General features: G+C 46.8%; 13 protein-coding genes across 13 annotated transcripts; 6 read left to right on the plus strand and 7 right to left on the minus strand.

Annotated features, from left to right (window-relative positions):
* Nucleotides 1–43: 43 nt before the first annotated feature.
* Bathy06g04860 (predicted protein) lies at nt 44–1,858 on the plus strand (the record flags this gene model as incomplete). The annotated part of the gene is made up of 1 exon (XM_007512657.1): nt 44–1,858. The coding sequence occupies one exon, from the start codon at nt 44–46 to the stop codon at nt 1,856–1,858; it is 1,815 nt and encodes a 604-aa protein (XP_007512719.1).
* Nucleotides 1,859–1,909: 51 nt separating this feature from the next.
* Bathy06g04870 (predicted protein) lies at nt 1,910–2,680 on the minus strand (the record flags this gene model as incomplete). The annotated part of the gene is made up of 1 exon (XM_007512423.1): nt 1,910–2,680. One exon carries the CDS (start codon nt 2,678–2,680, stop codon nt 1,910–1,912), a length of 771 nt encoding a protein of 256 aa, XP_007512485.1.
* A 76-nt stretch (nt 2,681–2,756) lies between these two features.
* Bathy06g04880 (methionyl-tRNA synthetase) lies at nt 2,757–5,633 on the minus strand (the record flags this gene model as incomplete). Its single annotated transcript, XM_007512394.1, has 1 exon — nt 2,757–5,633. The coding sequence occupies one exon, from the start codon at nt 5,631–5,633 to the stop codon at nt 2,757–2,759; it is 2,877 nt and encodes a 958-aa protein (XP_007512456.1).
* Nucleotides 5,634–5,776: 143 nt separating this feature from the next.
* Nucleotides 5,777–7,822, minus strand: Bathy06g04890 (unknown protein; the record flags this gene model as incomplete). Its single annotated transcript, XM_007512620.1, has 1 exon — nt 5,777–7,822. One exon carries the CDS (start codon nt 7,820–7,822, stop codon nt 5,777–5,779), a length of 2,046 nt encoding a protein of 681 aa, XP_007512682.1.
* Nucleotides 7,823–7,975: 153 nt separating this feature from the next.
* On the plus strand, nt 7,976–10,432 carry Bathy06g04900 (L-galactono-1,4-lactone dehydrogenase; the record flags this gene model as incomplete). Its single annotated transcript, XM_007512488.1, has 1 exon — nt 7,976–10,432. One exon carries the CDS (start codon nt 7,976–7,978, stop codon nt 10,430–10,432), a length of 2,457 nt encoding a protein of 818 aa, XP_007512550.1.
* A 220-nt stretch (nt 10,433–10,652) lies between these two features.
* Nucleotides 10,653–12,150, plus strand: Bathy06g04910 (unknown protein; the record flags this gene model as incomplete). The annotated part of the gene is made up of 2 exons (XM_007512627.1): nt 10,653–12,018; nt 12,077–12,150. 2 exons carry the CDS (start codon nt 10,653–10,655, stop codon nt 12,148–12,150), a joined length of 1,440 nt encoding a protein of 479 aa, XP_007512689.1.
* A 106-nt stretch (nt 12,151–12,256) lies between these two features.
* On the minus strand, nt 12,257–13,399 carry Bathy06g04920 (unknown protein; the record flags this gene model as incomplete). Its single annotated transcript, XM_007512571.1, has 1 exon — nt 12,257–13,399. One exon carries the CDS (start codon nt 13,397–13,399, stop codon nt 12,257–12,259), a length of 1,143 nt encoding a protein of 380 aa, XP_007512633.1.
* A 159-nt stretch (nt 13,400–13,558) lies between these two features.
* Nucleotides 13,559–14,704, plus strand: Bathy06g04930 (predicted protein; the record flags this gene model as incomplete). Its single annotated transcript, XM_007512587.1, has 1 exon — nt 13,559–14,704. The coding sequence occupies one exon, from the start codon at nt 13,559–13,561 to the stop codon at nt 14,702–14,704; it is 1,146 nt and encodes a 381-aa protein (XP_007512649.1).
* Nucleotides 14,705–14,835: 131 nt separating this feature from the next.
* Nucleotides 14,836–18,522, minus strand: Bathy06g04940 (predicted protein; the record flags this gene model as incomplete). Its single annotated transcript, XM_007512663.1, has 1 exon — nt 14,836–18,522. One exon carries the CDS (start codon nt 18,520–18,522, stop codon nt 14,836–14,838), a length of 3,687 nt encoding a protein of 1,228 aa, XP_007512725.1.
* Nucleotides 18,523–18,819: 297 nt separating this feature from the next.
* On the plus strand, nt 18,820–19,914 carry Bathy06g04950 (unknown protein; the record flags this gene model as incomplete). The annotated part of the gene is made up of 1 exon (XM_007512332.1): nt 18,820–19,914. The coding sequence occupies one exon, from the start codon at nt 18,820–18,822 to the stop codon at nt 19,912–19,914; it is 1,095 nt and encodes a 364-aa protein (XP_007512394.1).
* A 130-nt stretch (nt 19,915–20,044) lies between these two features.
* On the minus strand, nt 20,045–20,362 carry Bathy06g04960 (thioredoxin; the record flags this gene model as incomplete). The annotated part of the gene is made up of 1 exon (XM_007512664.1): nt 20,045–20,362. The coding sequence occupies one exon, from the start codon at nt 20,360–20,362 to the stop codon at nt 20,045–20,047; it is 318 nt and encodes a 105-aa protein (XP_007512726.1).
* A 504-nt stretch (nt 20,363–20,866) lies between these two features.
* Bathy06g04970 (predicted protein) lies at nt 20,867–22,306 on the plus strand (the record flags this gene model as incomplete). Its single annotated transcript, XM_007512672.1, has 1 exon — nt 20,867–22,306. The coding sequence occupies one exon, from the start codon at nt 20,867–20,869 to the stop codon at nt 22,304–22,306; it is 1,440 nt and encodes a 479-aa protein (XP_007512734.1).
* Nucleotides 22,307–22,587: 281 nt separating this feature from the next.
* Bathy06g04980 (phosphoribulokinase) lies at nt 22,588–23,948 on the minus strand (the record flags this gene model as incomplete). Its single annotated transcript, XM_007512331.1, has 2 exons — nt 22,588–23,576; nt 23,792–23,948. The coding sequence occupies 2 exons, from the start codon at nt 23,946–23,948 to the stop codon at nt 22,588–22,590; spliced, it is 1,146 nt and encodes a 381-aa protein (XP_007512393.1).
* Between the last annotated feature and the right edge of the window lie 322 nt (nt 23,949–24,270).

Genomic DNA, 24,270 nt, shown 5'->3' on the forward strand with positions numbered 1-24,270 from the left:
AAAATAATTAAAAAAAGCGTCAGTTACAACTACTAGTACAGACATGGAATCAACTCCAGTCGTCGACGACGACGACGACTACAACGAAGGCGAAGACGTGAAGCTCACGGCGAAAGAGTATCTCGACCTCATCAAGTTCCACAACGATCCCAAAGGTCCTCTCAAATATACGTTCGTCGATGAAGATCCCTTAACGGGCGAAGACGTAATTTCCGAAGGCGAAACTGAAAACTTAGACGTAAAAAAGTGTACGAATGGAAGTTTAGACTTTGACGACGTCCCCGAAGCCACTCCAGAACAGAAGAAGAATAACGGTTGGACGAAGAACTGGCCAACCGTGTGGCGTTCGCACGAGGAAGATCTAAAGAATTTCAAACCTGAAGAGAGAGAGCAATGGAGGATGAAAGAGATGGAAGGCGAAAACGACCGCGTGCAGTGGTTCGATCTCACCGGCGGAAAGCGAGTGATGGAGGCGAAACAGAGAGCGAGGATCGAGAGTTGCCGTCACGACACGAAGAATTTGAAGATTTGGAGAAAAGAGGCGCGAGAGGAGATTGCTCTCATGCAACGTCTTCGCAAAGAGCACGGGCTCGTCGATGACGACGGAGAAGAAGGGAACATGGGCCCGAGAGAAACGGTGGCGCCGGCGGCGGCGCCGACTGCATTTCTTCGATACGATATCGACGAAGAGAAGATCAACATTCCTTTACTAGGCTTGGGTACTTGGAAATCGAATCCTGGTGAAGTGCGTAAAGCCGTCGAAGTCGCTTTGAAGTGCGGTTATCGACACATCGATTGCGCTTCCATATACAAAAACGAGGATGAAGTCGGCGACGCGCTCGAACACGTTTTCAAGACAACAACGTTGGTCCGCGAAGACGTTTTCATTACCTCCAAAGTCTGGAACGACATGCATAAATACGAGCAAGTGTTACCAGCGGTTCAACAAACGCTTCGCGAGTTGAAATCTGATTATCTCGATCTCTATTTGATTCACTGGCCGGTTACCGATTCGAACACGCGATATATCGATCCTCCGATTGAAGTCACGTGGCGCGCGATGGAACGACTCGTGGATATCGGCGCAGTCCGTGCAATCGGTGTTTCAAACTTTTCCGTCAAGAAGTTGAAGCACATTTTGAGCTTTTGCAAGATCAAACCGGCAGTGTGTCAGGTAGAGATTCACCCGTATTGGCGCCAAGCGGAAATTATTGAGTTTTGCGAACAGAACAAAATTCACGTCACGGCGTATTCGCCGTTGGGGAGTCCGGACTCCGCATCGGTTTTGGGGAGAAGTGGACCAAACTTGATGGACGACGCGGTGGTGAAAGAAGTCGCATCGTCGGACGAGGCGAACAAAAATATCGGGCAAGTTCTCGTTCGTTGGGCGTTACAAACTCGACCGAAAAGCTCAGTATTGGTGAAATCAATCAATCCGGAGAGAATCAAGTCGAATTTAGACGTGTTCGATTGGCAGCTCTCAAATGAGTCCATCGCGACGCTTTCGAGTTTACCGACGCAGAAACGAATGGTGGACGGTTCTTTTTTCAAATTAGAATACGATTTGTGGGACGAAAGAGTCGACGAGAAATCGTCCTACGGCGGTGCCATGCCTTCGGAAACATTCGTCACGGCGGAAACGTTCGACAGAGACGGGAGTAAAAGCAGTAAGTTACACCCAGGATTCGTCAAAAGCGCAGCAGTAGCTGGGAGAAGGAAGTCTGCGGGGGTGCCGTCTACGATCAAAGAAAATTTGAACAACGATTCCTCTTCCTCCGACGACGATATCGAAGATCCACGAAAGGCTTTACGTCAATTGAAAAATCTCTCGACGCGAGGCCAAGCTGCGTTGCGCTAACTCTTCTTCTTCAAATACACTACTACTTTTACACTAACACTAACGCTATGTTCATATCTTCTTTCGCATCAGCAAATCTCGTCGCAAAAAGTTTGAACTGCGTTCCTCGTACCCTATATTTTCGTATAATCGAATGACGCCAACTTTTCTGGTCGATACGTGTAAGTAAACTTCTTCGCGACCCATCTCTTTACACAAACTCTCTCCGCATAACATCAACTTTTCGCCCAATCCTCTTCCTCTCCATCTCGTGTCGATGACTAAATCTGATATGTACCCGCCGTCGTCGGTGAACTGCAACGCTCTGTCAAAGTCGTCTCTTCTGGTTTCTGGCGTGTTGGAGACGCCCACCACTCCGACACATTTTTTACTCTTTTCTTCTTCTTCTTCGTCGTCTTTTACCAAGACGATGTACGCTCCTCGTGGGAACGCGTTTATGCTTTTCTCTATGTATTTCTTCAGCTTGCTTTCTTCCGTGGGAAACCCCGCTAATTTACTTCGCATCAATAAAGATGCGACTGCGGGGATGTCGTCCACGTCACACGCCCGACACGTGTACTTGACCCCGTCGTTCGTCGTGAACGTTTTCTTCCACTCTTTTCGAGAAGGTACTATCGTCGGGTAGGGGAGTGCGTCTGTGAATGGATTTGATGATTGTGGTGAAGCCCTTGCGCGTGCTTCTGCTTTTGTTGTTCTTCTTCTGTTACATTTTTGGCGATAGTAATGAACACATGATTTCGCTCCTTCGAAATGAGCCGTCTGCCTATCTCTGTGGTGGCACACCACCAACAGTCGTCGCGTTGGTAAAGTTTTTGCATTCATTTAGTATCTCAGAGAGTTTTTGAGGTGTTTGTTGAAGTTCTTTTGAAGAAAAAAGTTAAATTGAAATTGACAAAAATCACCTAATCGAGCCGCCTTCTCTGATGGACTCTACCGAACACGGACCAGCGGTCGTTTGGAACGGAACGTTCTTATACGTGGCAATTCCATCTTTATTCACCAGAAAATCCGGTTGCACAGCTTCGAACACCTTCTTCTTCGGGTTTAACTTCTCGTCTGGGTCGTTTTCGTAGCCGTCGAAAGTAACGCGTTCACCGATGGCAGCGCCTTTCGGCGGGGTGACAATTTCAACTTTGTTGCTATCGTTCGGATCGGTGGCGCATAAAACCATGGCTTCCGACTCTACACCGCGCATTTTCGTTGGTTTCATGTTCGCGACGAGAACGACACGAGCGTTGAGCATTTTATCAATCGGAATGTGTTTTACCAATCCCGAACAGACTTGCAAGGGTTTGTCGCCGTTGATGTTGATGTTTTCCACGTAAAGCGTATCCGCGTCAGGGTGATTCCAAACTTTCGTGATTTCACCAACGACTAAATCTAATCGCGTGACGTCAATTTTCGTATTCTCCTCGCCTTTCTTCTTCTTCGCCAATTTGGCGGCTTTTTCTTCCTTGCTCGATTGTGCCTTCTTGAAGAGTTCTGCGGTGTCAATCTCGTGTTTTTGAAAGAGCACTTCGCCGACGGCGACTTGGGTCCCAGGTTTCACATTCTCGCCGAATGGTTTGAGCTCCCAGAGTTTGTGGACCTTCGAGGCGTCCATCCCGAGTTTCTTAAATATGTCTTCACACGCGGTCGGTATGTACGGTTGTAAAAACAACGCTGTGATGTACACAGCCTCTAAAGTCGTGCGAATGATCACGTCTCTGCGATGTTTCGTTTCCTCGCCTTTTAATTTCCACGGTTCTGCATCGGTGATGTATTTATTTGCAGCTTTCGCCGAGTTGATGGCTAATTCGCAGGCTTGTTGTAACTGGAACGATTCCATCGCGCGCTCCGTTTTCAATCTCAACAGGCCGACGTCGATTACTTTTTCAAAGATTGGAACATCTGGGACACGACCTTCGCAATTCTTCGAGCACAAATGCGTCGCTCTGTGAACTAAATTTCCGAGCGTATCCGCTAAATCCGCGTTGTGAATCAAGGTCATAGATTCTTCGCTAAATGGAATATCGGACCCGTAAATGCCGTTTCGCATGAGTGCGTATCGAAACGTATCCGGAGAACACCTTTTCAAAACATCCAACGGATCAACGACGTTCCCGATAGATTTGGACATTTTCTGTCCATCCGCTGCGGTGACAAAGCCGTGCGCGAACACAGCTTTCGGCAAGGCGATGTTGCAACTCATCAACATGCACGGCCAAATGACGCAGTGGAACCAGATGATATCTTTCCCGATGATGTGTACATTCGCCGGCCAAAACTTCGAGTAGTTTTCTCCGTTCGGAAAATCACAACCGGTCAAATAGTTTGTCAAAGCATCGAACCAAACGTACAAGACGTGTTTGCTATTTCCAGGCACGGGAATCCCCCAATCGAACGTCGTTCGCGAGACGCTCAGATCTCTCAACTCGTCGTTTTTCAATCGGTATAAAATTTCTCCTTTGCGTCCTTCAGGCTGAATAAACTCTGGGTGGTTTTCAATGTGTTCAATCAATCGCGCTTGATATTTCGATTGGCGAAAAAAGAACGAGTCCTCTTCCATTTGCTTCAAAGGTTTGCCCGAAACTGGGTCTTTGTAATCCATTTCTTTCGCTTCGGTTTCAGTCACGAACGTTTCTTCGCGAACGTTGTACCACCCCGAGTACGTGTCTAAATAAATATCGCCATTCTTTTCGCTTCTCTCAAAGAGTTCTCGACAGCACTGTTTGTGCTTCTCTGAGGTTGTTCTGTTGTAGACATCGTTTTCAATTCGTAACGTTTTGTTTAAATCTTGAAACATTTTCACGTGTTTATCGCACAATTCAATCGGTTTGCACTCAACGGCAGCCGCGGCGTCGGAAATCTTTTGCCCGTGCTCATCCGCACCAGTTTGGAACAACGTCGGTCGACCGTACGCGCGGTGGTATCTCGCGATGACATCCGCACTTAAACCTTCATACGCGTGTCCCATGTGCGGGGCGCCATTCGCGTAATTGATTGCCGTCGTGAGCGAAAACGCATCTTTTGATGGATCCACGGGAGGATTATACGCGTTTTTCAAATCTGAGACGTTTTGCGCCTCTTGCGCGGCGAACAGAAACGCGGACGATGGAGTCGTCTTCGCTTTTTCCATCGCGTTTTGCACAGAAGAGCTTTTCAAAAAGGCGTTGAACCAAGTCTCGATGCTTTTAAACTGTTTCGTTAAGGACGCGTCCGAAGAAGTCTTTCCAAACATCTCCGCGCCGTTTGCGAAGACTGGATACACGCTCGAGAAGAACGCTATTTCACTATTGGTCGGTTGAGTCGACGCGGGCGAAGAGAAAATACCCGGGACGGTATCTTTCAATTTTTTCTCGTTCTTTGATATGTACTGTATCAGTGTATTTAAACTCTTTTCCGCGCAGCACGTACCCACAGTCAAACCGAGCTCGCGTTCGTCCAAGTCTCTAAAGTTGATGAAAGAAGCATCATCACCGTCTCGAACACACAGCAACGCGCTGTTCATGGACGTGCCTTTTACAACCTCTCCGGATGAAGAACAGAGAGCGATAAATAACGTCGCGGATGCGCTGGTGGTCTTTTGCAACACCGCTCCCGTATTCTTGTTCTTGTTGTTTTTATTCGAAGAAGAAGAAGAAGAAGAGTGGTCCGAACAACTGGCGGCTTTCCACGGGTCGAACTCGATTGCTGTTTTGTTTCCATCGACTTCCGCGGCGATGTACACGCGCAGAGGTTTCGAGTCCCCGGCTCGGTAGATTAACTTTAACGAAGTGCTGTTATTGTTGCTCATTAAATATTTGTACTTTGCGTTTAAAGGTGTAAATACTAAGTATATGATGTGTGAGGGTGAACGTCTGAAGAACTTTTAACGCGTGTTGAGGTTTTTCTCGTACGAGTGAAAAAAAGTGTACTCGAAAAAATTCTATTCTTCTTCTATTTCTCATCATCATCATCATCATCATCATCATCATCATCATCATCATCGATTGCCGGCGAGGCGGAGGAGGATGACTTCATGCTCTCGCAAAAGCTGAAACGAGATTTCACGTCTTCCTCGCTCATGACACCAAAGTACTCGATAACTGTGTTGTTATTGTTGTTGTTGTTGTTATCGTCGAAACGCTTCTTCGCTCGTCGCGCTTTGGGTTTCGTCCCGTCTTTATCGTTGATCTCCGGTTTGCCGTAATAATTGAACACGTCTTGCATTTTTCTTTTTAACGCGCCTTTCATGTGAAAGACGCTCGTTTTCGTCGTCGCTGGACATCCAACGTTTTTGCGGCCACTGTTCAATCGTTTGATCGGGAATGTTTGCGGCGGATTTGCATTGAATAAAAAGCAAGGGTAGAAACGCGCGGACACGTGCCGACAGCGGAATCCTTTCTCTTCTTCGTTTATACTGTCAACGACGTATCGAATAGGGGCAGACGCATCCACGAATTTACCTCTGTCGCCGGCTTTGCGGTTTTTGAAGCGTTTAAACCGTCGGGCGAGCCAGTTGGCCACGTCTTGTTCCCAGAAAAACTGAGTTGAGTCGGCCCGCATGTTTGGTCTTTCCGTGTAAAAAAACCACTCGTACGCGTGGACGAAATAGGCGGAGAGTAAAGCAGCTTCCGCGATGCGCTCGGCGTTGACAAAACGTACGCCAAAATTGATCGGCCATTTCTTATTCGCGCCAGACGACCCATCTCTATACGTCCACGCCGCGCCGAACGTGTGCGGCACTTTCGTCTCTTCGTCCCGAAAGACGTTTTTTATCGATTTTGCGAAAATTACATCGGTCGAGTCCATGAAGACGATGTTGTCGCGCAAATGCTGCGGTTTTTGTTCAATTTCGTCAAATATGAACTGTTTCTCTGCCGTGGCCCTCAAATATGTCGTCCACCCTTTCGTTATTTGAGCAAACTCGTGTCTTCGCACCTCTAAAACTTCCGGAAAATTGTTCGTTAAGGGCGTAAAATCTGTCATCGTGTCCGTCAAAACAACTAATCGACACCTGTCGTGTTTATTAATGGCGCTCGTCAAAACCATCGTTATCCCATCTACTTGCGCCTGCGACAGTTCGTGTTCTTCGTTATTGGCAACGTGAAAGATCACAAACGTTATCTTGGCGTTTTTCATTTTCGTTTTCGACGGTTGTGCTTGCTGCGTTTTTGGCATTTCCTCCGCATCATCTTTGTCGTTGCTATCGCTATCACCCTCTCCTTCTTCTATTTCCTCAATAGTATTACTAAGATCATTGCTATCATCGTCATCAACACCGACACTACCACCCCCACTGCTATTACTCCCTAAATAATAATACATCGCTTCCTTCTTGCTGTGCACGCACTTACATGGTCGCGTAGGTCCTCTCCCCGTTTCCTCTAAAGCCTCTGCGATACTTCTCGGTATGTACACCGGAGGTACTTTAAACGGCGGCTTTGGCGCCGTCTCCGCGTCGTACTTTCCCGGAACGTTTTCCCGCTCGTCTGGTCGTTTTCTATTTCCTTTTGGTGTCGTTTTTGTTATCATTGTTGTTGTTATCACAGGAGGAGACGACCGTTCATCTTCGTCGTTCTCTTCTTCGTCTTCTGTTCTCGTCGCTCCTCTTTTGCTGTCCTCTGTTTTCTCTTCTTGTTTTTCTTCTTCTTCTCGAAAGCTTTCCTCCGCCGATGGAGTCGCGGTCGTCTCAACAGCGAACGCGTTCTCCTCTTTCGCCCCGATACTCATCGCATCATCTGCGTTCTCGTACGTGTTCTTCGTGACATCATCATCACCATCGTCCCTTCCTCCAACACCTACCACTCGTCCTCCCACGTCGTCGTCCTGGGAAGGTGAGAACGTGCTCGCGCGATGATACGTGAACACCACACATAAGAAAAGAATGCACAGAAGACATATGAAGATGGAAACTTTCCTTCGTCTTCCTCCTCCTCTTTCTCCTCCTCTTTCTCCTCCCGTTATTCCTGGTATCGTCGTTGACGATGATGATGTCTTCATCGCGACATTATTGGATTCACATGTAAGAAGAGTCTCTCTCTTTGCAATTTTTTTTTGAGAAAAGGTGTTTGTTGTGTGAGAAAAAGAACGGAGGGATGACAAAAAACACACAAAACTGCAAAAAAAGTGTAACTCTTATATGCACAAACGAAGATGATGATGATGATGTTTTACCGTCGCCAACCCAGCCGCCGCGCGTTCGTGGAGTCTATCATCGCTACTACTACTATTACTACTTCTATAACTACCAGAGCGAGAGATGGTGTTGCGGGATTAGTATTGAACAACAACAACAACAACAACAACAACGACAACGACAACACGAAAAGCAGCACGAGCGGTATACTCCTCATCAACAGACGAGGCATAGCTGGACACAGCAACAACAACCGACAACAACAACAACAAAATCAACAACAAAATAATTCTCAGAATCAGATGGAAACGTACGTCGGAGGGAACCGAGCGAGAGTGATTCCATCGCACCAACTGACTTTGGCGCAAACCACGAACCCTCTGTTATACCGAAAGCTCATTCGAAAGCTCATGCCGGGGGTGCCGTTATCGAAACCAGGTGAAAGACAAACGGTGGCTTTGGAGGATTTCATGAAAGAGTTTCAAGTGTTGCACGTGAATAGAGGCGCGGCGGGAGGGATGTCTTCATCGTCGCCATCTTCCTCCGCGACGGCGAGAGGTGGAAGAGGAGGAGACGAACGAGATTTATTGGTGATGAGTAAAGGCGCGAAATTGGTAGGTGCGAGGAAAAGAACGGCGAGGTTTTTTTCACCAACGTTTGATGGTTCGTCGAATAGTACGAGCGTAGAAGGAGGTAATAGCGATGGTCGAGGAGGAGGAGGCGGTGGTGGCGGTGGAGGAGAAGGAGGCGATCGGCAGCATCATAGCAAATCTATGTGGCAAAAATACCGCTTCTACGCCTTTATGCTCGGGTGCGCGTTGAGCTTTTATGCCTACCGAGAGAGCGTCAAAGAGACAGAAAATCTAGAGAAGCAAAACTACACGACGGAAAAAGAGTACGAGATTGAAAATTGGTCCGGGACCAAAAAAGTAGTCGTAGACACGTTCACGCAACCGGAAACGACGGAAGCGTTAGAGGCGATTGTACGACATGCAAGTTTACGAGGGAAGAAAATACGACCGGTTGGCGCGGCGTTATCGCCAAACGGAGTGGCGTTTGAAAAAGAAGGCATGGTATCTTTAGCGTTGTTAGATAAGGTATTACACGTGGACGAAGAGAAGAAGCAAGTGACGGTACAACCCGGAGCGAGAGTATCTGATGTCACTGAAGCTTTGCGAAAATACAATTTGACGTTGCAAAACTACGCGAGCATTCGCGAACAGCAAATTGGCGGGTTCACGCAAGTCGGTGCGCACGGCACAGGGGCGAAAATTCCTCCCGTAGATGCAACCGTAGTTCGAATGAAATTGATAACACCGTCGAGAGGAGTGATCGAGCTTGGTGTGAAGGAAGGCGAAGAGGACAAAAAAGTCATCGATCCAACGTTTGAAGCCGCGAAAGTAGGTTTAGGTTCCTTAGGGGTCGCCTCGGAGATCACGTTACAGTGCGTCGACGCGTACCAATTAAAGGAAGATACGTTTACGACCACGCCCGAGCGAATAGAAAAGAATCACGAGACGTGGATACGATCGTATAAACACGTGCGGTACATGTGGATTCCGCATACAGATTGTGTTGTGGTGGTCGGATCGAATCCGATTGACTCGAAGAAAAAGAAAAGTTTGCCAGGCTTTGGCACAGTACTTTCCTATTTGACGACGCCAAACGAACGCAAACAGAACAAATATCGCACCAAACCAATGATTGATTTGTTGAAAAAGTTAGACAAGGAGTCCGCGAAGAAAGCCGAACAAGAGAACGTCGGGTTCGGCGAACTTCGAGATTTGCTTTTGCGCATCGATCCGCTCAACGTGGACCACGTTAAAAAAGTAAATGCGGCAGAAGCGGAATTCTGGAAGCGTTCCCACGGCACTCGCGTGGATTGGAGCGATCAGATTCTCGGGTTTGATTGTGGAGGACAGCAACACGTGTTAGAGGTTGCGTTTCCGTGTGGCACTTTAGAGGAAAAAGGTGAAAATTTGGTGTCGTCCGCGAACGCTGGTGTTTCTCATCCTTCTTCACTTCGAAAAGATTTACTTTTCATGCGCGATTTACGCAAAATGATCGCGGAGAACAACATTCCGGCGCACGCGCCGATCGAGCAACGTTGGACGAGTGGTAGTTCGAGTATAATGTCACCTTCCCACGGCGAAAAGGACTCTTTACACTCCTGGGTTGGGATTATCATGTACCTTCCGACGCAAGTCGAAGCCGAACGAGAGGAAATAACCGCGCGGTTCACTGAATACGGCGAACAAATGCGCGACGCTCTTGGCGACGAGTACTTACTCAAAACGCACTGGGCGAAAATTGAGCTGGAGAAGAATATGGTGCGTAGAAGTAAACAGGTCGAGCGCTTGAAAACCGCGTACGGTAAAGAAAACTTTCGAGCGTTTAGAGACCTTCGCAGAAAATTCGATCCGAAAGGCGTGTTAATGAACGAGCTCATAGAAGGGTTGTTTGAATCCAAATGATGATACGCGTTTGAGTAGTTTTAGCAGAGAATATATCATAGTATTAAGTTTGAATTAGATTGATGTAAATATTGTAAGGCAGCGTTGTCTAACTCCTTTATTTTGGATGTTTTTTTCGTGTTTTGCCTCATTTTTAACCTCCCCAATTGGTTTACAACAACAACTTCATTTGTGTAGCTACGAAAGAAGAAGAAGAAGACAAAAGAAGAGGAGCAACGCGATGGACGAAGAGGAGGACACGACAAACAAGATGCCGTCTCAAGATCTAGATTTATTCTTAAATGAGTACGTGGAACAATTATTCAGTCAAGAGCTCGACGTAAACGCGATCGGGTTACGAACCGAAGTGGAAGATGACGCTGTCGGCTCGTTCTTACGCGGTGGTGGTGGTGGTGGTGATGGTACGAATGTTACTAATACTACTAATACTACGAATGCGACGACCGCCACCACCACTGATGGAAGGAAACGAGAACGGAGTAACAACTCGACGAATGGAGACGAAAATAATAACGAAGAAGTGCAAAATGCAACAAAAAAGAAAGAAACGACGGTGTTGAAACAAAACGCGCACGCTCAACGACGATACCGAGAACGAATAAAACAGAAATCAGAAGAGATGGAAAATCAAGTGAAGGCTTTACAGGAGAAAGTACGAATGTTGGAAGCGGAGAAGGCGACGCAAGTGCCAATCAACCAACAGTTGTTGGAGCATAAAAACAACCTGTACGAGTCACAGTTGATGATGTTTAAAAGAGCTAGGAGAGCGGACATTGAAAGTTCGACGATGTCATCTGCAATGACGATGAACACGGCGCTGAATGGGGCGATGTCAAGTAAAAATAATCGCTATGAAGCTACAATGGGAGAGATGGTGATGTTGAACGGTATGCCGGAAGTTCCAAAACAGTTTACGCTTCCAGAAGGCATCGATTCTTTGGAAGAGTTCAAGAAACAATTTCCTGAGTTGAAGCATTCTATCAATGGCGTCGGCGATGTCACTGCGAAAACTGAAGACGGGGGATTAGAAGAAGAAGAAGTGATTGTTGATAACACTTTGGAAAGCTTGCATTACAAGTGGATGAACCAAATTTCCGTTTTGTCGCTCACGAATATTGAAGAGAAAACAAATAAGAAAGGCGGCAACGCTGACGATACCGCCGCTAAAAGTGAGGGAAATGATGAAGAACGCCCCCTCTCCGTGAAAGAAGCGAGCGTGGATTTGATTAATAAAATGGTCGATGAAACGTGCACTCTGTGCATGCACATTGGGAACGCTATCGGTAGAGATAACGCCAAAATAAGCTTCGATTATTACGATAACATGGGTTTTAGAAAAGATTTTGACGTGCTTGGAAAGGATGAAGATTCAAAAATGAAGTTTTATTCGAACGTTGTCGCAAATTTAGGTTTGAGCGAGCAACAGAAGCAGGCGCTGATCGCCGTGCACGATATCTCGAAGGCACAGTTCAGAAGACTGTTCGAAGCGAGGGCTCGAATCAACGATGGAATGAAGGAATTGTGCGCCAAAGGTAAGGAAAATACGAAGGACGGAGCTAAAGGGTTGATTCGTTGGCTCGCTGGAAGTTCAGAATCTTCTCGAGTCTTGATTTCAGAGTTACGATCGAACTTAGTCGACGAGAGAGCACTGGCGATGGACATTTCAATGGACGTTGTGCATAAAATTCTCGAGCCGAAGCAAGCTGCGAGATACTTGACAGAAATGTACCCAATGCACCACCATTCGGGTTTGGTTTTATGTAACGCTATATATAGACTGTGTAAATGATAAGAAGGCGAGTAAATTTTACGTTCATTTTACAATTATTGTACTACCAAGCCAAGTGCCCGCGCGACGTCTTTCTTCGACCGATATGACGAGCCGTCAGAACGATGATACGTCTTGTAAGCTGCCGCACTTTTGCCAGACTTTAGTCGGCATATCCTTGTCCATTTCTTTATCACCCAATCTTTTGCTTGTATCAAGTTGCCGCTTCCACCAAGTTCTTTGATGTACTCTCTCAGCGCTTGAACTCCATCTGCCACTTCTTCCGACTCCCACGCAATAGTGTCCTGTTCCTCCGCATCTTTTGCCTTCGTCGCATTTGCGGCCTTCTGTTTTTGTTTATTTGCCACCGCTTTCGGGCGCTGTTGATTGTTTTTGTCTTCTTCTTTCGTTTTCACCTTCCAAAACGAGTCATCGATTCTTCCTATTCTTGCTGCTTCTAATCTACTCGCGTACGTCACGTTGTTCACTTTGCCTTTCTTCCTCTTTGCAATGTGCTCTTTCTCCCTCTCTTTCCTCCTCTTCTCCATCCACGCTCTCTTCTCTTCTGCGAACGTTTCTCTTTCTACTTTTCTGCGCACGCTTTGAAACGCCATCACGTTTTCGTTGACTACTTTTGCCATCATCCGTTCGTCCAAAACGTTCACCGTTTTTTGGTCGAACCAATCTCTCCTCGCGTCTTCCTCGTCCTCGTTTTCATCCTCCTCCTCGTCGCGTCCATTGATTTTTTTCTTCTCGTTTTTGGTGGTGTTTGACTTGGACTTGGAACGAACAAGAGATCTCGTCAATTCGCGCAAGAACTTCAACACAATCTCTGGTTTCTTCCCTTTGAACTTCTCCAACGACTCTTGCGTGTCCGATAACTCTTTCAAATTCTTCCTCGTGCGAGATTCCATCAGCACGATCGCCCGTTCGATGTCTTTTCGTTTCCTCTGTCTTCTGTTTCCTATAAAAGAGGCGTTCGGGGTAGCATTGGACTCGTAGAGTAACCACTGCTCGAAATCGAACGAGTCGTCGTTCACGCCGAGAAGAGGATTTCTTCTATTCGTATCGTTGTTGGTGTTGTTGTTATTATTATTATTATTATTATTCTCGTACTCGTCGTCGTTTCTTTCTTCTTCCTCCTCTTGTTCTTCTTCTTTCGACGATGATGAAAGCGGTGGTGGTTCTGGTGGTGACATCATCACATCATCCTCGTCTTCCTCCCTTCCCTTTCGTGATGAGCTGTGTGTCAGACTGTCAGACTGTGGCTCTTCTTTTCAAACTTTTGTTGTCCTCTAAAACACACATCACAAAAAAAATCAGAAGACACAAAAATAAAGAAGAGAACACCAGAAACGATGACTTCTTCTTCTTTGTCTTCTTCTTCTCTGCGGTTGAGTTTTAAAGTCTCCTCGAGGAGGAATCCTGGCCTTTGCTCATCTTTTGCTACGTCGTCGTCGTCGTCTTTATTGAAGACGAAAACGAGTCTCAAAGGAGCACGACGCGCGGCGGGGAAAAAAGTAATCTTCTTCTTGGCAGCAACGAAAGACGGCGATCGATGTTTGGATGATATCACTCTTAATAGCATCAACAACAACAGACGACATTTCTTGACCTCCTCCGCGCTCGCTGCCCTCGCGGCTGGACTAAACTTGAACGCCGAGAACAACGCTGCGTTCGCTAAATTCAATCAGGACGACGACGAAGAAGAATGGATTGTTAACCCGAAACGGATTAAACTGGAAAACGAACCCGATGGATACAAGCCGAACGAAAACTGGACGGAGGCGAAGAAAGACGTGGAGATCTTGAGACCTCCTCCTGAACCGGTGAGAGATCCAAAAGACGTTTTTAAAAGCAACAGTAGTGCTAGTAGCAATAGTAGTAGTAGTTACGAACAACAAGAACCAGAAGAAGAAGAGAATGTGATTGAAATAGATATCGATTTGGTGGAGCCGGGATACGTCCCGGCCACGCAAAAAGAAGTGGACGAAAAGACGCTGAAACAAGCAGTTAATAACGCCAAAATTAAACAGTTCAATAACGCGCCGGATGATTTTCCAACGTTCATCAGAGAAGGATACGAGGTGAACGTGGTTACCCCGAGCGGCTTTAAAAAAACAGAGGACGGTTTAATGTATTATGATTTCGCTAAAGGAAGTGGGAAGTTGCCGGGGAAGGATCAAGAGGTTACATTTCATTACGTAGCGTATAACGAAAATGGTGGAGTTATCGATTCGACTTATAGAAAAAATGCGCCTGCAAAAGCCCGATTGGGCATTAAAGGAATGATTCCTGGCTTCGAGGAAGGGTTAAGCACGATGAAACCGGGCGGGAAAAGACGGATTGTCGTGCCTCCGGAATTGGGACCGCCGATTGGTCCTGCGACGTTTTTCTCCTCGAAACAGTGGGAGGTGTTTGACATCGAGTTGATCGATTCCAAGAGCTGTAGTCGAGAGGGAGGATTGCCAGGCGGGTTCGGTTCCTCCATCGTGTGCAATTAGATTTGAAGGATATATTGATTCGTTTGTAAAAAAATGCGAATTGTTTAGTTTCACGCATCGTCGTTCTTTGACTTGCTCTATGAGTAAAGGATTTTTATGTAAACGTTACTGTACGCTATTTATTGTGTTTTTTACTTCTTACCGCCGAAGAAACTTTTCTTCTTAGTAAGCTCTGGTGTGCCCTTATCCATCGATTCTTTCTTTAAGAAGCGCTCGCCGAATTTCAGACGCTCTTTGTAATCATGTTTCCAATGTTCGAAGCGAGATTGCAAAACCTTGAACTCTTTCTGCACGTCCATGCCGTCGACCCCGCTGATTTCACCCGCCGCAACTTCCCTGATGAATTCAACGTCATCGTCCAAGACGCGCGTCATTGAGTTAAACTCTCCTTTCATACCGTCCACAAATTGAATGACTCTCGAGGCTTGACCAGATGGGACTTTGTTCGCATGCGCGGAAGGCTTTTCCAAACGCGAAGGTTCTTGTTTGCCAGTCGGCGTCGAAGCGGACGGCGAACTCTGTTGATTTTGTTCATTTTGCATCATAGCAGCAACTAGCGCATCGTCCGCAGCGGTAATTTGCTCTCGTAACTCCTCTATTTGCCTCTCGAGCGCCATCTTTTCTTCCCTTTCGGCCTCCACAGATGCTCGCAACGCTTCGTTTTCGGCTTTAAGAGCCTTGACGAACGGATTGTTCAACGCGTCTACGTCCTCGGATAACGACGCCGCGGACGAATTTTCGCGATCTAGAGTGGATTCGGGAGAGTTGTTGCGTTTGAGAGCGGCGGTAGCAGCATCGGTCTCTGCTTTTACTTTTGCTTCTTCCTCTTCTCTCTTGCGCGCCGCCGCGGCAGCTTCTGCCTCCGCTTCCTTTCGAAGACGTTCTTTCTCCTCTTTTTCTCTCTTTTCTTCCTCCAGACGCATCTCGAGTTCGCGTCGCTCGCGCTCGGCGACACGCAATTGGACTCGCGCATTGAATGCTTTCTTTTTCGCTGCCATTTGAATCTTAAGCGCTGCTCTGTTTCGATCTCTTAAAGTGATGAACTCCTTTCGCTGTTTTGTGCCTTTCCAGCTCGCTTGCGCGATAATCGTCGCGGAACGGATGCGTTGGTACTCTTTGCGTTGCTTGAAACCTTTATACGAGGCCTGGATAATCTTTGAATAGTAAATCGCGTTCGATCGTGCATCTTCCAAGGCGCCTAAGACGCCTTGCTTGAAGAAAATTTTTGTGGTGCCAAACTTGACGTGCTCTTCGGCGTCAACGGAGAAATGCTCCAAAATCATCTTCGTGACAGTTTTACTGTCTACTCCGGAGGATTCAATAACATCTTTACCGACCAAGAAACCGAACCTGTGCGCAAAATCTTCGTAGAGCGAACGCGTCGGGTACCCAGCTTGAGCGATGCGAGTCGCCTCCAAAATACCAGCGCAAGCGCACTGGTGCAAAATGAGTTTTTGATCGGTTTCGGTTGGAACGAGGGAAGCGTTTGGCTTTACGCATCGAATGAAGTGCGGCTCGCACGAATTCAGCTTTTGAAGTAATCCACTCAACTGGTTGCGAAATTTTGTGCAAACGGTTGATTTCATTTTCGCTGATTTTGAGGCTTTCGTTACCATTGTTTCCATCGCGCGGTTGTGCAACGCTTCACCGATGTTTGTCTTCATAAACTCGAAAGTGTTATCTGTATACAAAGCCGTCGCCAAATCTAATGGTAACGCGTCTCTGTTCTTTTCGAGGAACCCTGCGCACTCGTACGTGACGCTCCCGGCGTAGTGAACGATATCAAACGAAGTCTCCGATGTTCCTTTCTTTCTCATGCACGAAAACTTTTCCATATTGGAGAGCTCGCTGACGATTTTCGCGTGGTACGTTTCATCCGTCGCGCCTGGGAAACTGGCCTGATCATCTAAAAGTGCAAACAAACCCATGGGTTTGTTTTCAATCACTTCGAGCGTAGAAGAGTTATCGACGAATTCGATTCTCGACCATTCGATGTTCTCTGTCTCGTAATCTTTCTGTTCCACTACGAATAAGTGATGGTTGAACATCTTCTGCATGGATTCGTTGGCATAGTTGATGCACAACTGTTCAAACGTGTTGTGTTGGAAGCTCTCAAAGCCGTAAATATCCAAAATATTCAAAGAAACCAAATCTTCGTCGTCTCTTTGCACGGCACCGTCGCGCGCGAAGGATTCGTTTATTTTGCTAACCAAATACTCGAACAACGCTTCGAACATGGCCTTCGCCAACGCGTCGCGCGCGTCATTCGCTTGCGTCAATGTCAAATCCGTTTCAATCTTCTCTCCACCAGCAGAAATAACACGCTTAATCAATGAACGCTCTAACGCCGCAGAATCCACCCCTAACAATTCACTCGTGTATTTCAAAGCGTCTTTTGTCTTTACAACAGCGGCGTCGTGACCAGATTCATTCAATGTGTCAAACTCGATGTTCCCGAGATGTAACACCGACGCGAGCGTTTGATAAATGTCGTCGATGGTTTTATCCGCGATACCAATCGCCTTCAACGCCTCCTTCGTCTCCTTGTGCTTGTTCTCGTCGTCGATTTCCACGCTCTTTTTGCTTTGAACGCCGAATCCGCCTAAATAGTTGAATCCCTCTTTCGCGTCGTCCAAGAACCACTTTTTCTTCTCTTCCTTAGACGCGCCGGCTAAGAGTTGGTAAAACACGTGGAACGATCGTTCTCTTTTCGAGTGGTGCACGACTCGAGACTTTTCCAAGAGATACGTCTCGATCATCGCCTGCGCTAACTTTCCGTTGGACTTTTTATCAAACTTGATGTCGATCAATTTACCAAATCGCGAAGAGTTCAAGTTTCTCGCCGTTTTTGCGTTCCCAAACGCCTCTAAAATCGGATTTGTCATTAACAAATCTCTCGAAACTGCGTTAAACATATCGATGTTGTGCTTCTCTTCGCCGTTGCTGCTACTATCGTGAGATGTCGTTGCGGCTAAAAACTTCATGATAAACTTGGTCGTTTCCGTTTTCCCAGACCCGGATTCTCCCGAAATCACAATCGCTTGATCCAATTGATTCTCCATCATCTGTTCGAACGCGTTCGAGGCGACTTGGAAACAATGTGGAGGTAGATCCTTTACAGATGAAGACGAAGTTACATCCCCTTCCGCGCCAGTCGTCGTCGAGGATGCCGTCGCTTTCACTCCGCTCGCCGCGTTCCTCGGCGAGTAAAAGTTCATCACTTCCCGGTCGTATTTACTCGGCAACGGCTCGCACGGATTCAACGCGATAAGAATAGGTCCAGCCTTAGAGTAGATTTCTCTCAACGACGAATTCTTACTTTTCTTGGTGTTTCTCATGAACCGGTCCTCTAAGAAATGAACGATCGATGGTGGATTCAAGTTGGTCAATCTCGCGACGTCCGAAAGCGACTCAATCAAGTTGGCTGGATTACCTGCGAAAATTCTCTTATACGACACGCCTTTTAGCAAAGTCGTTTCGCCGTCGGAAACGAACGCGTTTACATCCATGCACTCCCCTTGTTGATCGTTCTTTACAACCGTACCTCGCAAGAAAACCAATCCTTTTTCTCCACCACCTTCTTCGAATGAATCGTCGGCCCCGTTTTGTTGTTGCTGCGAAGATGTTTCATCGGTTTCTCCTCCTCCTCCTGTGGAACCATCATTATTATTCCTTTCTTTTAATAAAGCGCTCAAGACATCTTTCCCGATTGGTTTCTCCGGGCACACGGACGTTCGACAATCGATATAAATTGGTGCGTTGATTACCAACGAAGAGAGAATCGCCGGGTTATCGAAGCTCTCGATAGCCGCACTCATGGTGGTATAACACTACTCTTCCTTCCCGGCGGACGACTTTGATATACTCCTTTTGGGCACACGACCTTTACCTCTTCTCTGTCTTCTGTGGCGTTTCGAGGCGACGTTTGGCCTCGCCTCGTTTCTCCGCAAAGAAAGAGAAGAGGCCTTTTGGAAGGGAAGGAAAAAAGAGGAGGAAGAGGAGAGCTCTCCAAATTAGGGTATAGCATTTTGCAAATTTTTTCAGAGAGTCTCCTTTTTCTCCCAATAAAAAAAAGGCAGCTTTCCTCCCTTCATTCATCAATAATAATAATAATAATGTCTTTCGGTCTGGACGACGCGTACGGCTCTTCCTCGGAAGACGACGACGTAAAAGTCGTCGAGAAGAACGAAAAGAAGAAGGAGGAAACTGCTGCTGAAGAAGAAGAGGTGCGCGTGGTGCAAAGCGGCGGCGCAACCTTGAACAAGAAACGTCCGCGAGAAGAAGAAGAAGACAAAGAAGAAGAAATCGAAAACGCGCCGGTGCTTTTCGAAACGCGTTTACCGCCACCTTTGGAAGAGGAAGAAAAGAGAAAGTCTGTCGCGAGAAAAAGATTTTTGAACAAGCAGCAGAAGAAGTTACTGATGAAGAGTAAAGGAAGAAGAAGAGAAGGAAGAGGTGACGACGAGGCTGAGGACGAGGAGAAGGACGACGACTACGAATTGCTGGAAGAAGAAGAGAGGAAAAGAAGAGACGTTTTAGCAAACGCGAAGAGAAACGGGGGCGGGTCTGGTCTAGGCATGTTCCTACCAAAACCAGCAGTAGCAGTGGATGCGGGAACGCTCGGTATTGGAGGCGATTTTCACGACGGTGGGGCATTTGGAGGTGGATTTGGAGGAGGAGGAGGAGGAACTCGCATAGACTTGCCCGGTGGAACGACGACGAAAAGAGCCGCCGCGGTAAAAACGCAAGACCGAGAACAAAACGAAACAACAACAACAACAGTAGCAGCAATTCCGACGATTCATCCCTCGCAGTTATACGAAGTAGACGACGATGGGAACTATATTCATCAAAAATTGATCGATTCTATGCAACAACAACAACATCCATCGACGGGAGGAAACGAGCAGGCGACAACTAAAGTTGAGAACAACAACATGAGTTTAGAAGATATGCTCGCAAAGTCCAACAAGATGGTTGAAATCACCCAAGATGACATACGAGGCTCGTATAATCCGTTATTGGCGAACGAGCGCGCAATTCAAAACACGAACGATATGGGTGGCTCGTTAGGGAAGGTTTCCGGAACGGCTCGAGCGAAGAATCAAGTGACTTCATTAGTGCACGACGCGAGACAGGCGGAATTGAAACTAGCGCAACAACAAGGCATGCGCCACCGAACGATGGCAAAATCAAAGTACGGGTGGTAAGATGTGCACACCCACACGCGCAATAGAAATAGCTGAAGATAGATGTATTATTATTATCATTATTGTTCATTATTGCAAACAGCAAATGAGGCTTCTCGTTTAAAAGCTACCTTTTTGTTTTGTTTTATTTTTAACCTTGCAGCTGGTTTTCGATTATGGAAATAACCGTCTCCGCCGGTATCATCCCTTCTGTTCTCAACGCCGGCGACGCCGCATCTTTCGAAACGAAGACTATCGTGGGTAAACCTTCAATGCCAAGTTGCGTAGCTAACTCTGTCTCCTCGTCCGTGTCCACTTTGATGCATCGCACCGCCTCGCCGAGTTGTTCCTTCACTTTTTCCAACTCTGCGGACATCAACACGCACGGACCGCACCACGTGGCGTAAAAATCAATCACAAGCGGTGTCGACCTGTCCGCCATGGCCACTTCCAACTGTTCGGCGTTCATTTTCTCCACTAATCCAGCTTTTACTACGACTGATAATGATCCGCTTCTTTTTTGTTGTTGTTGCTTAGTATTGCGACGAGTTTGGTGGAAAGAAGAAGGTTGTTGATGACGAAACGCGAATAATTTCGACGACGCGGGAGGACAAGGAGCGCGACGAGAAGATGACGACGACGAAGTGGACGCGTAATGCGTGGATACTCTGGATTGCATCATCATCGTTGTTGTTGTTGTTGTTGTTGTTGTTGAGTGTGTGTTTGTGTGTGTGTGTTGTGCGTTTTGTCTCTAAACAAATTATTCGCTTTGTGAGTGTGTAGTTTGTGCGCGAAATGAAAAACCTCGTTTTCTTGTCATGCAAATAAAAAAACAGACCAAAAAACGCACAAAAGACAGACCAAAAACGCACATAAAAAAAAGTTTGACCGCCTTACACATATTTAAGTAAGTGAACGCCTTTACCACTCCTACTGCGCAAACGTTAAACAAAAACAACAACACAGAATAGTGATGTCGTTCGCGACGAGAGTCATCGCCGTCGTCGACGCTTTGTTTCCTCGAACGAGCGTGAAAACCAAGCGCTATTTCGTGGAGAAGAAGAAGATACACACGACGACGACAAAAACGACGACACCAGCAAAAGAAGAAGAGGAGCTTTTTTTCGTTCAACTAAAACGAGAGGAAGACGTGATGGAAGAGGAGGATGATTTTTACGAACTCTTAGACGCTCTTCCACACAACAACAAACGAGAAGAAGAAGACAAAGAAACAAATACGATGATTGCCAGTAGCACAAACAGCGCGAAAATTGCATCGAGAACACGTCTGTCTTCCTCCTCCTCGTCTGCCTCAATCGTCACGCGTAAGAAGAATCTTCGCAACGCCGCGAAGAAAGTGAACACCAACAACATTCGTTTGTCGTCATCGACGTCGTCTGAGGAGCAACTAATCGCGAGTGAAAATATCTCCGATATGCCACCGTTAGAACTGGATGATAAAGGCATCGAACGCGTCAAGTTACAAAAAAATGGATGGGAAACGTACAAGTACCAAGATAAATTCGATTGCAACTACATCAGCGCCGGGAAGGAGAACACGGGACCGATTGTCGTTTTAGTCCACGGATTTGGTGCGCACTCTTACCACTGGAGATACCAGATCCCGTATTTAGCGAAGAAAGGCTATCGAGTGTACGCGTTGTGCATGCTCGGGTACGGATGGTCCTCAAAAGCGAGCGAAGAGCAGTATTGCATGGAATATTGGGGCGAACAAGTGTCTGATTTCGTGCGAACGATTGCGAAAGCGACGGAGACAGACAAAGCGTTCATCGCCGGGAACTCCATCGGCGCGTTGGCGGCGTTGTACGCGGCATCGAAAGGGGCACCGGAGAGGACTAAAGGTCTGTGCTTGGTCAACGCGGCGGGAAATTTCGAGCCGAACGCGGCGCCGGGCCCAGAAAAGAAAACAATGGCACAAAAGGCCGTAGGAACGGCGCAAGATATGGAAGAGGCCGAGGAAAACAACACGTTACAAGGTAAACTGCGGGTAGCGTTTGGGAAGTTAGCCGCATATGGTATCTTTTATTTCACTAAGATTCGCATCAAAACGATTTTGAATCAAGTATACGATAATGATGTGGACGAGGATTTGGTTCGAAGCATTGCGATGGCTGCAGAAGATCCGGAAGCGAGAGAAACGTTTTACGCCATCTCGTTGGCCGGTTCTCGAACGCAAGTGAAACCGAGGGATTTATTAGAAAACTTGAACGCGCCGGTTATGTTGTTGTGGGGAGAAAACGATCCGTGGATGACGCCGACGAAAGCAGAAAGAATCATGAAGATTAAACCGAGCGCGACTTATTCTCCCGTGCCGGCTGGTCATTGCCCGCAAGACGATAATCCTACGGACAGTAACAACGCGTTCGTGAAGTGGGCGGAAACTGTGGCGTAAGAGACAAAAAGAATTTTTCTTTAGAAAACCAATGCCGACAAAAGCGAGCACGCGCGCACGCGCGAGTATAATCAAAAGCGAATCAAAGCGTGTACATTAGAATAATAAGAAGGACGACGAAGAATGACAAAATTGTGTTGATTTATATTTTTATGCTTACGTTAATATATCAAAAAATCCTCTGTTTTTATATATGTCACACACCCCCCCCTTTTACTCTTACTCTTAATTTTATAGCTGCGGTTTGAATTTGTTCTTTCATCGATTATACATCAACAAGTTTACTTCGCGACAACTTCCGTCTCCGAAATCTTCTCGTAGAGCTCTCTCACCTTCAAGCCAACCAAAGTTTGGAAGAAACCGGTACCGTTGTTGGAGCCCGGGCCGTTTTGGTATTTCAACATTTGTTGCGTCAATTCACCGTAGAACTTGGTGGAAGTGTTGGACAACAAGGATTCAACGTAGATCAACTCCTCCAACTTGTCAAACTGACCGTCCATCTCTAAGACGGAGACTTCTTCTCCGTAGAAAGTGTCCGGGCCGTAGAAGAACTTGATGCCCGGGTACGAGCACGTCAACTTGCGGCCGCACGGGATCCAAGAGATCGTGGAACCTTCGTCGAACAAGTACGGGGTGTCAAAGAACTTGACGCCTTCCTTCATGATCATGCGCACTCTCAAGATTTTACCTTCGTTGTCATCCGGGATCAATTGCGTCGGCAAGACTTGGATGACGACATCCGCGAACTTCTTTTGCGGGTCAACAAAGGCATCGAAATCCGGCTTACGGGCTTCAATGGACGCCTTGATGGACTCCAAGGAGTGACCACGTTCGGCCATGTCTCTTTGGATCTTCCACGCGAACTTGACGTCGTCGGAGATGTCTAAGTAGATTTTGAAATCGTAGAAGTTTCTGACGCGGTCGTCGGCGAACGGGTGCAAGCCTTCCAAAATCAAAACTTTCGGGGAGACGATCTCTTCAGCCGGGTCAAAAACGCCAGTCACGTGGTTGTAGATCGGCTTTTGGACCGTTTTGCCTTCCTTCAAGGCTTTGACTTGTTCGTGCATCAAGTCAAAGTTTTGCTCTTTCAAGTTGAGCGCGGTCAAGCCAGATTCCTTACGGCCTTGACGGTCGTTCAAGTGGTAGTCATCCAAGCACAAGACGGTGGTAGTGTCCGAGATCAAAGTGTTGGAATCCGGGTTGCCCCCCTCAGGCGGGGAAGCCTTACCGCCGAACAAAGAAGTCATTCTTCTCATGAACGTGGATTTACCTGTTTGATTATTTAAAGATAAAGAGAGAGGTGCGTGAGCAAAAATTTGTTTGATATCTTCCACCATCGACAATCATCTGTCTCTCTAATCTTTCAATATTGAGAGATTTAATGGGATAAAAAGAGAATATATCCGCGGAAAGTGCGACCAGATGCGAACGATAAATCTCGCATTCCTCTGCGAATTCACGTAAAAGAATAGTACTATCACTTACCGCATCCAGAATCCGCGGCTAAGCCGATGATGACTGGTCCGTCAGCCTTGGCGTTCACGCGTAACGACGCTCTGGATTTCACTTGGTTGCGCGCGGAAGATTTCGCGGAAACCTTGGCGCCAACGAACGCGGATGATTGTAAGGAGAAGGCAGACATTTTAGATTAGATTTACTTAATGTAGTTTGTGGCTTAAAAGAGATTGGACAAATTCGTGTCGTGATGAACGCGAGTCGTTTTCTGATGAATGTGAGAGCAGTAATCGGATAAACGCAAACTCACTCGAGAGAGAAAAAACGAGCTTTCCGGTGTTTAGGGTATCTCTTGGTTCGCAAAATTCTACTTTACACTATATGCTATATGCTATGTGCATTTGATAAGGGCTACAAACTACGCATGCGAGCTGCGAGATTCGTGTTCACTCTCTTACTCTCTCTTTTTCTCTCTCTCTCTCTGGTGCTCTTCTTCCTCTCACAAGACG

The sequence above is a fragment of the Bathycoccus prasinos genome, assembly GCF_002220235.1.
Source record: "Bathycoccus prasinos genomic : Chromosome_6".
Taxonomy (NCBI): domain Eukaryota; kingdom Viridiplantae; phylum Chlorophyta; class Mamiellophyceae; order Mamiellales; family Bathycoccaceae; genus Bathycoccus; species Bathycoccus prasinos.